Source organism: Orcinus orca, chromosome 16 (assembly GCF_937001465.1).
Source record: "Orcinus orca chromosome 16, mOrcOrc1.1, whole genome shotgun sequence".
In the NCBI taxonomy this organism is placed as follows: domain Eukaryota; kingdom Metazoa; phylum Chordata; class Mammalia; order Artiodactyla; family Delphinidae; genus Orcinus; species Orcinus orca.
The window spans coordinates 27,747,097-27,764,246 of record NC_064574.1 but is presented as its reverse complement, the minus strand read 5'-3'; the positions used below and the strand labels follow the sequence as shown (position 1 = coordinate 27,764,246).

Sequence of the window (17,150 nt, the reverse complement as noted above, 5' to 3'; positions counted from 1 at the left end):
AATGTAAGTCACAATTCCCTATCATATATCAAATAAATTACAAAGTACTTAACAGAGACCTACAAGATCTGACATACTACAGTTCTGCCTGCCTGTATGATTCTCGCTTCTTTTATTCATCCCCTCAACTCATTCTACACTTGACTTTTGCTCTTCCTAACACACTTAGCACTTTCTTTCCTTAGAGCCTTTGCTCTTGCTGTTCTCTCTGCCTGGAGATTCTAGATATCCATGTGTCTCACTTCCTCAGTACATGTAGTTTTCTACTCAATATCACTTCCTCAGAGAGTCCTTCCCTGCACAACCTGTTCAAAATACACACACACACCATATATCATATTATTCTGTATCCCTTATCCTGCTTTATTTTTCTTTATAGTACTCGTCACCATCTGGCATTATATGTTTGTTGTCTCTCTCCCTAACCAGAGCGGCAGGACATTGTTCTCTTCTCCTTTTAGACCCAGTGCCTAGAACTGTGCCTAGTAAGTAGATCCCTATCCAGCGAACACAGCAGTGCTTCCTACAGAATCTGAGAGAAGTGGTCACACAGGCTCAGTTTGCAGCATTTGGACATTGGGAGCCACCACTTCTCCCAGACTGTCCAATTGTTTCTGGATGACTTCAATCATCAGAGGTCTTTCCAATTAGCTTAACCCTGCTCCCCCGCAGTTTCCACCCAGAACTTTTAGTTCTGCCCTCTAGGCTTGCACAGAACATGCCTTTTCGGAAGATAACAACTGTAACTCTCTTCAGCCCATTACTGCTTTTCAGGTTAAATGGGCCTCTTCTTCCTTCATTACTCAGGCATTGATCCTCTGGGATGATAGAAAGAACATATGCTCTGGGGACAGGTAAACCAGATCTAAATCCATAGTTCACTCTAAACACTATGTAACCCTGAGCATATCGCATCTACCTGTCAGGGATCCTGTGAGGATTCTAAGGGGTCAAGTATGTAAAGTTTTTATCACAGTTACTGAGAAACAGTGAGATTCAGTGGGTGGCTCGATGCTCACTGCTTTCCCGGACAGCATGCTATCTGGATATCAAGGGAAAAAGACTTCATGAACCCCATCATGTTTCCCCTAATACCTGCCAACTTTACAAAGAAGAGACTATAATAGAAGAACACTGGACGTATTAAAAGATGTAAAACAGCCATAAGACATACCAAGGAGTCAAAAAAAATCCAGTGGACTCACAGACAGACGTCCTGAAGGAGCCAAGGGATGCCCCCTTCTATACCGTCTTTGTTGCTCCCTTCTTCGGAGCCAGAGTCCAAGAAAGGCCTCAAAGCACTAATATCAAGGATTTGGAGTAGGTAATAAGGAGAAAAATGCAGTTAAAAAGAGCTGGACTACGAGTTGGGTTATGAGGGCTCTCAGTCTTTTCTTTCTTGCCCATAGTGTAACTTTAGACAATTCTTTCACTCTGTGGGCCCGCATTTTCTTAACTGAGAAATGCCAATTCTAAGATCTATGTGGCTATAAGGGAATACCATAATGCATTTATTCATTCATTGTTTTCAACAAGTGTTCACTGCACAGTCTGGACATAAAGAAATCACAGCCAGTCCCTACTTTCAGAGGTCTCGTGGTCTGTAAAAGTTGCCAGTGTCATCCAATAGAGGAGATAAATTAGAAAAATACTTAGTTCCAACTTATCATGATAAACATTATGACAGAAAAAAGGAAGCACAGAGGCTGTGAGAATATAAGGGAGGGGGCTCAACTGCCCAAGGAGAGGAGTGGGAAAGGCTTCTTGGAAAGTGGGTCCATTCTCTCCACAATGCCACAGACTTGCAGGACTTGTATGTCCTCTGCTAATGCCTTCCACCTTCCCAGATGATGTCAAGAGAAGGACTCAATACTGGATGATCAATTTACATTGCTGACCTATAGGTTGATGTCCTGGGTAGTGGAACATTCTGTCCTTCTCTGATTTACTGTCCGTGATTCAGCCCTACCCAAGTCAATAAAACACAGAGTGAAAACCTACCCTCCCAAGCACAATCAGTATGCTGCTGGATGGTTCCTCACCCCTCTCGGGATATAGCAAACTCTTGTTCCTGGCCTTAGCTGTCCTTGTGGTCCTGACTCAGGCTTCCCCAGGTAACGAGATCATGGAGAGGAGGGAAAAAGGAGTAACAATGGGGTTCAACTCCTAGAATCATTGGAAAACTAAACATGTATGGGAATGAGAACAGCTCAGAGGGATGGTACAGATCTGGTGAAAAGCCTTATAATGAATATGCCCCATTGTAAAGGCAGACTGTAACCGTGACCATGATGGTGCTTCTCATAGGGGAACCTGGCAAACATCAACAGAGTCCAGGATTTCTTTTCTTTTTCTTTTTAATTGGAGTATAATTTCTTTACAATGTTGTGTTAGCTTCTGCTGTATAACAAAGTGAATCAGCTATGTGTATACTTATATCCCCATATCCCCTCCCTCTTGCCTCTCCCTCCCACCTTCCCTATCCCACCGCTCTAGGTGGTCACAAAGCACCGAGCTGATCTCCCTGTGCTATGTGGCCGCTTCCCACTAGTTATCTATTTTACCTTTGGTATTGTACGTACGTCAATGCCACTCTCTCACTTTGTCCCAGCTTACCCTTCCCCCTCCCTTTGTCCTCAAGTCCATTCTCTACATCTGTGTCTTTATTCCTGTCTGGCCCCTAGGTTCTTCAGAACCATTTTGTTTTATTTAGATTCCATATATATGTGTTAGCATATGATATTTGTTCTTCGCTTTCTGACTTACTTCACTCTGTATGACAGACTCTAGGTCCATCCACCTCACTACAAATAACTCAATTTCATTTCTTTTTATGGCTGAGTAATATTCCATTGTATATAGGTGCCACATCTTCTTTATCCATTCATGTGTCGATGGACACTTAGGTTACTTCCATGTCCTAGCCATTGCAAATAGTGCTGCAATGAACATTGTGGTACATGACTCATTTAGAATTATGGTTTTTTCAGGGTATATGCCCAAGAGTGGGATTGCTGTGTCGTATGGTAGCTTTATTTTTAGATTTTTAAGTAACCTCCAAACTGTTCTCCATAGTGGCTGTATCAATTTACATTCCCACCAACAGTGCAAGAGGGTTCCCTTTTCCCCACACCCTCTACAGCATTTATTGTTTGTAGCTTTTTAAAATGATGGCCATTCTGAGTGGTGTAAGGTGATACCTGATTGTACTTTTGATTTGCATTTCTCTCATGATTAGTGATGTTGAGCATCCTTTCATGTGTTTGTCAGAAATCTGTATATCTTCTTTGGAGAAATGTCTATTTAGGTCTTCTGCCCATTTATGGATTGGGTTGTCGGCTTTTTGGTATTGAGCTGCATGAGCTGCTTGTATAATTTTCAGATTAATTCTTTGTCAGTTGCTTCTTTTGGAAATATTTTCTCCAATTCTCAGGGTTGTCTTTTTGTCTTGTTTATGGTTTCCTTTGCTGTGCAAAAGCTTTTAAGTTTCATTAGGTCCCATTTGTTTATTTTTGTTTTTAATTCCATTTCTCTAGGAGGTGGGTCAAAAAGGATCTTACTGTGATTTACGTCATTGAGTGTTCTGCCTATGCTTTCCTCTACAAGTTTGATAGTGTCTGGCCTTACATTTAGATCTTTAATCCATTTTGAGTTTATTTTTGTGTATAATGTTAGGAAGTGTTCTAATTTCATTCTTTTACATGTACCTGTCAAGTTTTCCCAGCACCACTTATTGAAGAGGCTCTCTTTTCTCCACTGTATATTCTTGCCTCCTTTATCGAAGATAAGGTGACCATATGTGCATGGGTTTATCTCTGAGCTTTCTATCCTGTTCCATTGATCTATATTTCTGTTTTTGTGCCAGTACCATACTGTCTTGATTACTGTAGCTTTGTAGTATAGTCTGAGGTCCAGCTGCCTGATTCCTCCAGCTCCATTTTTCTTTCTCAAGATTGCTTTGGCTATTCGGGGTCTTTTGTGTTTCCATACAAATTGTGGAATTTTTTGTTCTAGTTCTGTGAAAACTGCCATTGGTAGTTTGATAAGGATTACATTGAATCTGTAGATTGCATTAGGTAGTATAGTCATTTTCACAATGTTGATTCTTCCAATCCAAAAACATGGTATATCTCTCCATCTGTTTGCATCATCTTTAATTTCTTTCATCAGTGTCTCATAATTTTCTGCATACAGGTCTTTTGTCTCCTTAGGTAGGTTTATTCCTAGATTTTTTATTCTTTTTGTTGCAATGGTAAATAGGAGTGTTTTCTTAATTTCACTTTCAGATTTTTCATCATTAGTGTATAGGAATGCCAGAGATTTCTGTGCATTAATTTTGTATCCTGCTACTTTACCAAATTCATTGATTAGCTCTAGTAGTTTTCTGGTAGCATCTTTAGGATTCTCTATGTATAGTATCATGTCATCTGCAAACAGTGACAGCTTTAATTCTCTTTTCTGATTTGGATTCCTTTTATTTTTTTTTCTTCTCTGATTGCTGAGGCTAAAACTTCTAAAACTATGTTGAATAATAGTGGTGCGAGTGGACAACTTTGTCTTGTTCCTGACCTTAGAGGAAATGGTTTCAGTTTTTCACCATTGAGAACGATGTTGGCTGTGGATTTGTCATATATGGCCTTTATTATGTTGAGGTAAGTTCTCTCTATGCCTACTTTTTGGAGGGTTTTTATCATAACTCGGTGTTGAATTTTGTTGAAAGCTTTTTCTACATCTATTGAGATGATCATATGGTTTTTCTCCTTCAATTTGTTAATATGGTGTATCACATTGATTGATTTGCATATATTGAAGAATCTTTGCATCCCTGGGATAAACCCCACTTGATCATAGTGTATGATCCTTTTAATGTGCCGTTGGATTCTGTTTGCTAGTATTTTGATGAGGATTTTTGCATCTATGTTTATCAGAGATATTGGTCTGTAGTTTTCTTTTTGTGACATGTTTGTCCTGTTTTTGTATCAGGGTGATGGTGGCCTTGTAGAATGAGTTTGGGAGTGTTCCTCCCTCTGCTATATTTTGGAAGAGTTTGACAAGGTTAGGTGTTAGCTCTTCTCTAAGTATTTGATACAATTCGCCTATGAAGCCATCTGGTCCTAGGCTTTTGTTTGTTGGAAGATTTTTAATCACAGTTTCAATCATAGCCCTGTCAGTCACATGGCTCAGAAGAAAAGTGAGAAGAGAAAGAAAGAAAATACAGTAAAATAAAGTTATTAAAATGAAAAAAAATTAAATTATTAAAATTAAAAAATTTAAGAAGTAATAAAAAAAAGAGAGAGCAACCATACCAATAAACAAATCCAGCAATGATAACAAGTGCTAAAAACTATACTAAGATAAACATAAAAATCAGAAACTGATCAGTCGTATACAACAAACCCCAAGTCTACAGTTGCTCCCAAAGTCCATCGCCTCAATTTTGGGATTATTAGTTGTCTATTCAGGTATTCCACAGGTGCAAGTACAGCAAGTTGATTGTGGAGACTTAATCTGCTGCTCCTGAGCCTGCATGGAGAAACCTCCCTTTCTTTTCTTTGTTCGCACAGTTCCTGGGTTCAGCTTTGGATTTGGCCCTGCCTCTGCATCTAGGTTACCCTATGGCGTCTGTTTTTGCCCAAACAGGAGGGGGTTAAAGGAGCAGCTGAGTAGGTGGTTCTGGTTCACTCAGGTTGGGGGGAGGGAGGAACATGGAGAGAGCCTGCTGTGGCAGAGGCTGATGTGTTGCAACAGCCTGAAACGTGCAATGTGTTCTCCGGGGGAAGTTGTCTCTTGATCACGGGACCCTGGCAGTGGTGGGCTGCACAGGCTCCTGGGAGGGTTATGGATAGTGACCTGTGCTTGCACACAGGCTTTTTGGTGGCTGAAGCAGCAACCTTAGCATTTCATGCCAGTCTCTGGTATCCACGCTGACAGCCACGGCCCCCGTCCATCTTTGAAGCTCATTTAGGTGATGTTCTGAAGCTTGTTTAGGTGGTATTCTGAATCCCCTCTCCTCGCCCACCCCGAATCAATGGCCTCTTGACTCTTAGGCAGTTCCAGACTTTTTCCCGGACTCCCTCCCAGTTAGCTTTGGTGCACTAGCCCCCTTCAGGCTGTGTTCACAAAGTCCTCTCCCTGGGATCTGAACTCCGAAGCCTGATCCTCAGCTTCCAGCCCCGACCTGCCCCAGCAGGTGAGCAAACAAGCCTCTCAGGCTGGTGATGCTGGTCGGCACTGATCCTCTGTGCAACCATCTCTCCACTTTGCCCTCTGCACCCCTGTTGCTGCACTCTCCTCCATGGCTCTGAAGCTTCCCCTCCCCACCCACCCCCTGTTTCCACCAGTGAAGGGGCTTCCTAGTGTGTGGAAACTTTTCCTCCTTCACAGCTCCCTCCCAGAGGTGTAGGTCTTGTCCCTATTCTTTTGTCTCTGTTTTTTTCATTTTTCTTTTGCCTTACCCAGGTATGTGGGGGAGTTTCTTGCCTTTTGGGAAGTCTGAGGTCTTCCAGCGTTCAGTAGGTGTTCTGTAGGAGTTGTTCCACATGTAGATGTATTTTTGATGTATTTGTGGGAAGGAAGTGATCTCCACGTCTTACTCCTCTGCCATTTGAAGGTCCTTCAAAAATGATCTTCTAGGGCTTCCCTGGTGGCGCAGTGGTTGAGAGTCCGCCTGCTGATGCAGGGGACACGGGTTCGTGCCCCAGTGCAGGAGGATCCCACATGCCGTGGAGTGGCTAGGCCCGTGAGCCATGGCCGCTGAGCCTGCGCGTCCGGAGCCTGTGCTCTGCAAAGGGAGAGGCCACAACAGTGAGAGGGCCGCGTACCGCAAAAAAAAAAAAAAAAAAAAAAAGATCTTCTACAGCAGGCTTATCAGGCAAAATAAAGAATCTGAGCAGGGCTTCCCTGGCGGCGCAGTGGTTGAGAGTCCGCCTGCCGATGCAGGGCACGCGGGTTTGTGCCCCGGTCCGGGAAGATCCCACATGCCGCGGAGTGACTGGGCCCGTGAGCCATGGCCGCTGAGCCTGCGCATCCGGAGCCTGTGCTCCGCAACGGGAGAGGCCACAGCAGTGAGAGGCCCGTGTACCGCAAAAAAAAAAAAAAAAAGTATCTGAGCACTTGAAAGTTGATCTCTTGATACTAGTTATGAAGGGATCTTTATAGTCCTTTCTGGTGTCCAAGGTCTTCTGCTAGTTTTCAACTGGTGTTCTGTGAGAATTGTTGCATCTATAGATGTATTCCTGATGTATCTGTGGAGAGAGATGAACTCCATGTCCACCTACTCCCCTGCCATCTTGAATATCTCCAGTGTTTCTTGAATGAATCCCCTTCCATATGCAGAAGCAACCCCCAAATTCCTAGTGTCCTTAATATCCTGTCCCAAATGTCAACATGTTCTCATCCCAGGCATCTATCACTTCCAATTGATACCACTTCTGTACCGCATCTTGCAGTAACCAGTCCCATTACTTTGCCTCAAAATTTTGTAGGTTGATGTTGGTTATCTACAGGTTTGTAAAACAGGCTCAAGCTGTGGAGCTTGGGCTACGACAGAAGATTCTGGATTCCAGATTGAACGTGGCCAAAGCACTGTAACAATACAACAGACTTCATGGCCAAGTGGTGAATAACTTTCTAACAAAAATGTTTTCCACTTGGGGCTTCCCAGGGGTTCTGAAGCTTATGATTTCTAATTCCATGATTTCCCTTTGGGTCATTGCTGTTGGAAGTTGCATCCTCTCTTGATTCACCTTTTCAAACTGAAAGTATTTGTTAATCACTCATTTGTTCTAGAAGCAAAAGAAGATAATCATGGGCTAACCCTGAGTTGGCTTCAGCCTGCCTTAAACTACAGTGAGGGCAATTGGAATGGATGAGGGAGTGCAGTCATCCTGACTCTGATTTTTTTCCAGTCCAGATATCCTAGTGAGAAAGAAAAAATTGGGAGTTATCTCCCAGGAGGGGAGTTTGGAGGAAAAAACAAGTAAAGGTAATCATAATTTAAACCAAGATATTATGGTCTCTCAACTGAATTTAATGTGCTGAGGAAGCTGGGTCTATACTCTGTGTTTTATTGACCTATGTAGAGCTTAGAACATCTGCCTGCTGATCAGCAATACAAATTGATCACTCAGTGTTCAAAGTACTGCTCCAGACGTCATCTGGGGCATACACCTAGAACAGTGCCTGGCACATGGTAGGTGCTCAAAACTCACTGCTGAGTGAATAATGAATGCAGAGGGAAAAAACAGGTAATTGAAGGCATAATCTCATTCCTTGGCAAGCATGTAGATTTGGGAACAAGGAGGAACCAGTGTTGGTGAGACTGAAAATTGACGGAGATGGAAATATCTTAAGCATAAAAATAAAGTCCAATTAGATCTGGTTGGAGGAAGGGCAATAACTACTCATATCTAATACATATCAAGACCAGCAGTAAGCATTCTACATGCACAGCTTTATTTGACATTCCCAAGAATGCCATTACACTTCAATAGTTTGTTCTAACCATTATTACTACAATTACCAATGTCTTTAGTATAATTGTCTTTACTTTTTCATGTGTTTGTTTATTTTGATAGATGGATGGGCCAGAAAGTGTGGTTATGGAACTGGCAGGTGCAGGAAGCATTGCAAAGAAAATGAGAAGAAGAAAGAAAAATGTGGGTTAAGAAAGCTTTGCTGCATCCCAGCAAAGCATAAACCATCAGAACCTGCCAAGAAAGAAGAGATGACCTACAGGGCTATGGCAAGTACAGCTAAGTATCAACTTAAGACTTCTGACAAGAGAGTTCTGGCAGTAACTGTAATGAGTCAGTAAGGTGGCCATCCAGGTCACCTGCATGGTCCTTAGATCTTTAGTAGCTAAGGATACTGGGTCCTTACATGATCCATTAAAAAATATATGCTCGGGCTTCCCTGGTGGCGCAGTGGTTGAGAATCTGCCTGCTAATGCAGGGGACACGGGTTCGAGCCCTGGTCTGGGAGGATCCCACATGCCGCGGAGCAACCGGGCCCGTGAGCCACAACTACTGAGCCTGCGCGTCTGGAGCCTGTGCTCCGCAACAAGAGAGGCCGCGATAGTGAGAGGCCCGCGTACCGCGATGAAGAGTGGTCCCCGCTTGCCACAACTAGAGAAAGCCCTCGCACAGAAATGAAGACCCAACACAGCAAATATAAATTAATTAATAAACTCCTACCCCCAACATCTTCTTAAAAATATATATATGTATATATATATATATATATATATATATATATATATATATATATGCTCATTCCAGCTATCATTCTTTCTTGTCTCTCCAGTCCTCTATAGCTTAACATCCCTAGGTTGTCCCAGGGTATGACTGGGATATCAGTTCTCATGGTAAACCAGTTTTATAGAATCTGAATCCTGAATTCCTAAGCCTCTAACTAGTTGCTGTAGGTCTCTGAATGTGGAAGTTTTCCAGGCTATTGCAAATTCCACCGTGGTCACACATTCTTATCTAATGTCTCATCCTGGATTGTTGAGACAGGCCAGTGTGATCCAGAAATCTTTTTTTGCCTCTTTGGCTCAAGGTTTACCCCAAGGCTCTGCCTTATTGTCTCACTCTTGGAATCTGTCCTTTACCCCAACCCCTTAATCACACTTGGCTGTTAAAAGATTGGCATGCCTTCTGACCAGGAGACAACAATTACCTGTCCCAAACGAGTGGAAGGGGAAAATAGTAAAACAAGAAAACTAACTAACTAAACAACAAAAAAACCCTCAAATTTTACTGAGAACTTACTGTGTGCAAGGCCTTGTCTTAATCACTTTACATATATAACTTCATTTTGCCCTAACAATAGCTCCATGAGGTAGGAAATAGTATTGTGTCCTTTGGTCAGAAGAGGAAACTAAGTCACAGAGAGTTTAAGTGACTTGCCCCAAGTGGTACAAATATCTAGCTCAGTAGCAGGACTTTGAACCCATGATGCCTGAACTCAGACATTATTCTTCCTTAAGGTGGAAAAATGATTGCTGCAGTAATAAAAGCTTCCCTTTACTCTTCCCACCCAGGATCTACTTCCTCAATGTGGAAGGTGTAGTGAAAGGGAAAGTTTTGTGAGCCTCCTTGTGGTTAAAATGTGTAACAAACCCAGCACTAAACGGTATATCCAGGCACAAATAGAAATTATCCCCAGTTGCAGTTAAGGAGGAAGTTGTTCCCATTTAGCAGACAGTCTTGGTTTGGAGGCCAATGCCAGTCAGGTCTAAAGTTGAATATTAGCCCTAGCCTCTGTTGACATAATAACTGGAGAATGTACACTGAAGACAAGCTACATAAATCATCAAATAATGGCAATTTCTAACCCTTCAACTCATTTCTCAAAGTACTTTCACTTCAGTTCTCTAGTTTTTTCCCACTGTGATAATGTGCAGTAACATTCATGTCCCAAACCTTAAAGGATGTCCTTGGGATATCTGGGGAGTGGCTTAGACACTGGATCTCAGATTACCTAGGCACAGTGATTCCAATTAACACTTCAATTCCAACCCAGACTACACCAATGGCTGCAGATAATACCTACAAGCCTACCTGTTCTTGAACTAAGTGTTTTAATGTATTTTCTGGCTAGAGGAATTATGCCCACAAGTAGACCCAGGAGTCTTAGAGAGTTTCATAAACATGACTCCATGTCCACAGTCCCAAAGAAGTGAAAAGGATGCAGGGGAAATACAGATATGTTAATAGGATGGGACTAAGTCACCTTACTACTTACTTTGTCCAGCCCCAAAATGGAAGTATTAGATTATAAAATCCATATGCCTTTCAACTCTTAAAGCCATTTTCACTCTTTAAATTATGGTGAAGATCCATTCTTTACCTATGACTTCAGAAGATGCCATCTTAGATAGCAAAGGCATGAAGAATGAAAAGAGACTGAGAAAGAGGAGAGTGCTCTCAACATAAATACTCAAACCGTAATCCTAAAATACATCCTAGATACCTTCTTCTTCCTCACTGCTCCCTGCCCCCGCTCATCATGTCAGCCACAAAGAGCTTCCAAGTCTGCCTCCATAGCACCTATTCTCCATCCCTACCTCTACTATTCTAATTCAGCCATCATCTTTCCTTGATCATTGTTATGGGCTGAATCGTGTCCCCTCAAAATTCATATGTTGAAGTCCTAATCCCCAGTACCTCAGAATGGGGCTGCATTTGGAGATAGGATAAACAGGTAATTTAAAGAGGTAATTAAGTTAAAATGAGATCATTAGGGTGAATCCTAATCCAAATGACTGACATTTTTATAAGAAGAGATTAGGAAACAGACACACCACAGAAGGAAATCCATGAGAAGACACAGAGGAGATGGACATCTACAAATCAAGGAGAGAGACCTCAGAAGAAATCAATCTCACCAGCACCTTGACTTCTAGTTTCCAGAATTGTGAGAAAATTAAGTTCTGCTGTTTAAACCACCCAGTCTGTGGTCCTTTATTATGGCAACCCTATCAGATTAATGCACACATACTATAACATTTGCATCCTATTGACCTCCTTGTCTCTCTTTATGCCTTTGACTCACTCCAATCTTTCCATACAGTTGCCAGGGAATCATTTCTAAAACCCAAATCTGACATTTTTGTTTTTCCTCCCAAACCCTTCAAAATCTGTACAGTGATTACAGGAATCAATTCTAAACTCCCTTTATGATAATCCCCTGCTCACCTCAGTAGTGTCCCTTTCAATGCCCACCATGGACCTCACAAGCAACTTGTGTTCTTGGGAATTAATATATTTCTTGCCCTTTTTTATACATGTCCCCTTTTGCTGAGAAGGTTCTTCTTGCAAACCAGACTTATGCTTCTCTGTAAGCAACACCCGAACAGTTCTTCTATCTTCCCTAAGCCGTATATATTCATTCCTTTTTTTCCTCAAGAGGAATCTTTATTTACATTTTTACAAATAAAAATTGTATATATATTTAAGATAACATCATGATGATTTGATATATGTATACATAATCGACTTAATTAACACAGCCACCACCTCATATTGTTGCCCTTTAAAATTTTTTTTTCTTGAGGTATAGTTGATTTACAATGTTGTGTTAGTTTCTGGTGTATAGTGAAGTGATTCAGTTATACATATATATATTCTTTTTTATATTCTTTTCCATTATAGTTTATTACAGGATATTGAATAGAGTTCCCTGTGTTATACAGTAGGGCTTTGTTCTTTATCTATTTTATACATAGTAGAGTGTATCTGCTAATCCCAAATTCCTAATTTATCCCTCCCCCACCCTCTTTCTCCTTGGTAACTATAAGTTTGTTTTCTATGTCTGTGAGTCTGTTTCTGTTTTGCAAATAAGTTCATTTGTATCATGTTTTAGATTCCACGTATAACTGATATCATATGTTATTTGTCTTTCTTTTTCTGACTTACTTCACTTAGTTTCTCTAGGTCCACCCATGTTGCTGCAAATGGCAATATTTCATTCTTTTTTTATGAGTAACATTCCATTATACACATAGCGCAGGTTTCCACTAGCTATCTATTTTACACATGGTAGTGTATATATGTCATCCCAATCTCCCAATTCATCCCACACCCCTTCCCCACCATGTCCACATGTCCATTCTTTACATCTGCATCTCTATTCTTGCCCTGCAAATAGGTCCAGCTGTACCATTTTTCTTTTGATTTGCCTTTCTCTGAAAATTAATGATGTTGAGCATCTTTTCATGTGCCTTTTGGTCATCTGTATGACTTTTTTGGAAAAATGTCTATTTAGGTCTTCTGCCCATTTTTTTGATTGTCTTGTTTGTTTTTTGATATTGAGTTGTATGAGTTTTTTATATATTTTGGATATTAACTACTTATCAGTTGTATGGTTTTCAAATATTTCTGGAGATTGCCTTTTAACTTGGTTGATTGTTTCCTTAATTTGATGTAGTCACATATTTAATTTTGCATTAGTTGCCTGTACTTTTAGAGTCAAATTTAAAAAAAACATTGCAGGACTAATTTCACATAGCTTTCTACTATGTTTTCTTCTAAGAATTTTATGGTTTCAGGTCTTACATTTAAGTCATTAATCAGTTTTGAGTTGATTTTGTGTATGGTGTAATATGTCTTTTTTTCCCCCCTTGGTTAAGTTTAGCTAAAGCTTTGTTATTTTGTTTATGTTTTAAAAAAATCAACTCAGTTTTGTTGACGTTTTCTATTGTCTTGCTAGTCTCTTTTTATTTCTGCTGTAATCTTTATTATTTCCTTCTTTCTGATAACTTGGGGCTTAGTTTGTTCTTTTCCCAGTTCCATGAGCCATAAAGTAGGTTATTGATTTGAGATCTGTCTTTTTTCTTAATATAAATAGTTGGCACTAAAAACTTCCATCTTAGAACTGCTTTTGCTGCATCCCAAGACTTTGAGTATGTTTAGTTTTCATTTTTGGTTGTCTCAAGTACTTTTCAATTTTCCTTTTGGTTTCTTCTTTGATCCATTGGTTCTTCTGGAATGTGTATTTAATTTCCACATATTTGTGGATTTTATAGTTTTTTTTCCTGTTACTTATTTCTAGTTTTATTCCATTGTTGTCAGGAAAGCTACATGGTATAATTTCTATCTTTTTGAATTTGTTGAGCCTTGTTTTGTGGCCCAACATATAATTGATCTGTCATGGGAAATTTCCACATGTACTTTAAAAGAATATTTATTTTGTTGCTGTTGAGTGGAATGTTCTATTAATGTCTGTTAGGTCCATCTGGTCTATCATATTATTAAAATCCAGTTTTCTTATTGATTTTCCATCTGCATGATCCATCTGTTTTTAAAAGTGAGGTATTTAAGATCTCTACTATTATTGTATTGCTGTATATTTCTCCTTCAATTGTGATAGTATTTGCTTTATATATTTGTGTAATACAATTTTAGGCATATATATTTATAATTGTTATATCCCTTTAATTGATCCCTTATCATTATGTAGTGACTACCTTTGTTTCGTTTGACTAATTTTTACTAAAAGTCTAATTTTTCTGATATAAATAGAGCCAGCTCTACTCTCTTTGGCTACCACTTGCATAAAATATCTTTTTCCATCCTTTCACTTTCAGCCTATGTATGTTCTTAAAGCTAAAGTGAGCCTCTTATAGACAGCATTTAGTTGGATCTTGTTTTTCAATCCACTCAGCCAGTCTGTGTGTGTGTGTGTGTGTGTGTGTTTGAGAATTTAATCCATTCACATTTAATGTAATTACTGATAGAGAAGGTGTGCCCAAGATGGGAGAGTAGGAAGACCCTGAGCTCACCTCTTCCAGTGGGCACATCAGAATCACAACTGTTTACAGAATAACCATCTATGAGACAGACCTGGAGACTAGCAGAAAAGATTTTCCACAACTAAAGATTTAAAAAGGGAACCACAGCAAGATGAGTGGAAGGGCAGGGACACAGTATAGTCAAGATGCCTGATCCCAGGTAGATGACCCACAAAAATGGGAGTATAAACACAATTGCAGAGGTATTCCCAAGGAGTGAAGGGTCCAAGCCTTATAACAGGCTCCTCAGCCTGGGGTTCCTGCACTGGCAAGATGAGCCCCTAGAACATCTAGTTTTGAAAGCCAATGGGGCTTGCATATGGGAGAACTGGATAGCTGTAAGAAACAAATACTACACTTTTAAAGGGCACAGACAAAATCTCACAGACTCCAAGTCCTGGCACAGAGGAAGGAATTTGAAAGGAGCCTGGGTCAGACCCACTTGGAGAACCTCCCAGAGGGGCAGGAGGCAACTTGGACTCCCTCTGGGGACATAGATGGTGGTGGCAGCCATTTTGGGAAGTCATTTTACCACAGAGACACTGGTTCTAGCATCACCATTTTTGAGTCTCCCTCCTAACCTATTACTGCTGGGGGCTTACCTGCCCACTATTGGGCCAGCTTCAGCCACAGGACTCACTGGCCTCTGTTCAGCACCCCTAGACTTCTCACTGTTTTCATCCATTTTTATCCTGAGTTCATTGAGCATCTTTATGATCATTACCTTGAACTCTATCAGGTAGACTGCTTATCTCCATAAAGTTCTTATTCTGAGGTTTTTGTCTTGTTTTATCTTTTGGAAAATAGTTCTCTGTCTCCTCATTTTGCTTAATTCTCTGTTTTTATTTCTATGTATTAAGTAGGTCAGTTACATTTCCTGAATTTGGAGAAGTGGCCCTGTGTAAGAGATATCCTATGGGACTCAGCAGCACATTTTCCTCTGGTTAACAGTGGGATATGCTCTAGGGGTGCCTTCTATGTGGGCTGCATTGGCCATTCTGCTGCAGGAGGGCTGACTACTGTGGGCATGATGATAGGCCCCTGGCCTGGTTGGCTGTCATGCTTTGTCTCATGTGGAGGCTGCCAGCCCACTGATGTGTGGGGTCAACTCCTGGTTTGACTAGCTCTGTGGCTTGGGGTGACCAGGGTTGTTGCTGGCCCACTGGTGTGTGGGGCTTGGTCCCAGCACAGCTGGAGTATCTGAAGCTGGTGCTCACCCACTAGTGAGTGGGAACAAGTCCTAGTGTGGCTGGCTACCTGGCCCTTGGGGCCCATGGCTGGTGCTAGCCTGCTGGTGGGTGGAGATGGGCCCGAGTACAGCTTGTTTGGGGGGCCTGGGACACCTGGGGCTGTTGCCAACCCACTGGTTGGTGGAACCAGGTCCCAGGGTAGCAGGCTGTAAGGCAATTTACATTCCCACCAACAGTGTACGAGGGTTCTCTTTTCTCCACATCCTTGCCAACATTTGCTGTTTGTGTTCTTTTTAATGTAGCCATTCTGACAATTGTGAGGTGATATTGTGGTTTTCATTTGCATTTCCCTGATGATTAGCAAGTTGAGCATCTTTCCATATGCCTCTTGGCCATCTGCGTTACCTCTTTGGAAAAAATGTCTTTTCAGTTTTTCTGCCCATTTTCAACTTGGTTGTTTGTTTTTTTGATGTTGAGTTGTATGAGCTATTTATATATGTTTGTTTTTACTATTAATTCATTTCTGGTAATGAGAAGAGAGAGAGAGAAATGGTACTTCTATGTTCCTTGGGGTCTTTCCAGCAATAGGACATCTTAGGATGTCCCATATGTTAGTGGTTCATTTTAAGGACACTGAAAGAAGGGCAGAAGCAGAAGGAAATACCTTGATAGCTCCATGGCCGTCACCACTGGAAACTAAAATGTCAACATTTCTGAAGTGGGATAAGCAGGAAGATCACAGACCTTACTTTTAACAGCACAAGTTTAATAAGAACAAGTAGCATCCTTGTAGGTAGCAGAGAAAAACCATTTACCACTATTGTGGTATTCCTTATAATGTATTGCAGATTGCATTATTGACCCCAATCCTTCACCCCTACTTGAATCCACACTTTTGTCAAGGTCTCATCCTAAAAGGAAGGCACTCCCTGTCCCTTCATTTTTATCCTGGCTGTGTGACTTGCTTTAGTCAATGAAGTATGGGCAGAAGTGACAGTGTGCCAGTTCTGAGCCCAGGCTTTAAGAGGTGATGAATGTTTTCACTTGCCCTTTCGTGCCTCTGCCATCACCATGAGAAGAATATGCATTGATGGTGCAAAGACAGTGAGAGATACATGGAGCAGAGAGCAGAGGCATTCCAGATGACCCACAGATCTACAGTGAGAAATAGAGCTGCCCCTGTCACTCCAGCCTCAAGCAGAGTAATCCAGCCAAACTCCAGCTAGCTGCTGACATATGAACGATAATAAAGGATCGCTGTTTTAAGCCAAAGTTTTGGAGTGGAGTGTTACATAGAAATGGCGTCCTAATCCATAAGGTCAGCAGTTAGATCAGAAAAGAGCCAAATGCTTTTTAGCACAATGATGGCAGGGTCTATCATTTCAAAATGGGTAGAAACAAAGACAAACTAACAAACTATATCAGAAACTATTCCTTCCGATATAGAATAGGACTGTCATCTCCCAGAAAAATTAATGCTCTAGACTAGGGGTCTTCAGACATTTTCTGTCAAGGCCCAGGTAGTAAATATTTTAGAGTTTATAGGGCACACAGTCTGTCACAACTACTCAACTCTGCATTTATAGCACGAAAGCAACTATACACAGTATGTAAATAAATGGGTGTGGCTCTGTTCCAATCAGACTTTATTTATAGACACTGAAATT

General features: G+C 41.0%; 2 protein-coding genes across 2 annotated transcripts in view; one reads left to right on the top strand and one right to left on the bottom strand.

The window, feature by feature from the left end:
• The window catches only part of BCL2L1 (BCL2 like 1), an 871,182-nt gene that overhangs the window by 602,457 nt on the left and 251,575 nt on the right, over nt 1-17,150 (bottom strand). The gene's annotated exons all lie outside the window — the stretch shown is intronic.
• Nucleotides 2,021-15,517, top strand: DEFB115 (defensin beta 115). The gene is made up of 3 exons (XM_033433914.2): nt 2,021-2,114; nt 8,577-8,747; nt 15,480-15,517. Exons 1-3 carry the CDS (start codon nt 2,021-2,023, stop codon nt 15,515-15,517), a joined length of 303 nt encoding a protein of 100 aa, XP_033289805.2.

What these genes read in the sequence shown, in the direction of transcription:
- DEFB115 (XM_033433914.2), top strand. Translation starts at nt 2,021, where the DNA reads ATGCTGCTGGATGGTTCCTCACCCCTCTCGGGATATAGCAAACTCTTG. An exon ending in CCTGACTCAGGCTTCCCCAG is followed by an intron (nt 2,115 to 8,576) that starts GTAACGAGATCA and finishes TTATTTTGATAG; the next exon opens with ATGGATGGGCCAGAAAGTGT. An exon ending in GACCTACAGGGCTATGGCAA is followed by an intron (nt 8,748 to 15,479) that starts GTACAGCTAAGT and finishes GCTTGGTCCCAG; the next exon opens with CACAGCTGGAGTATCTGAAG.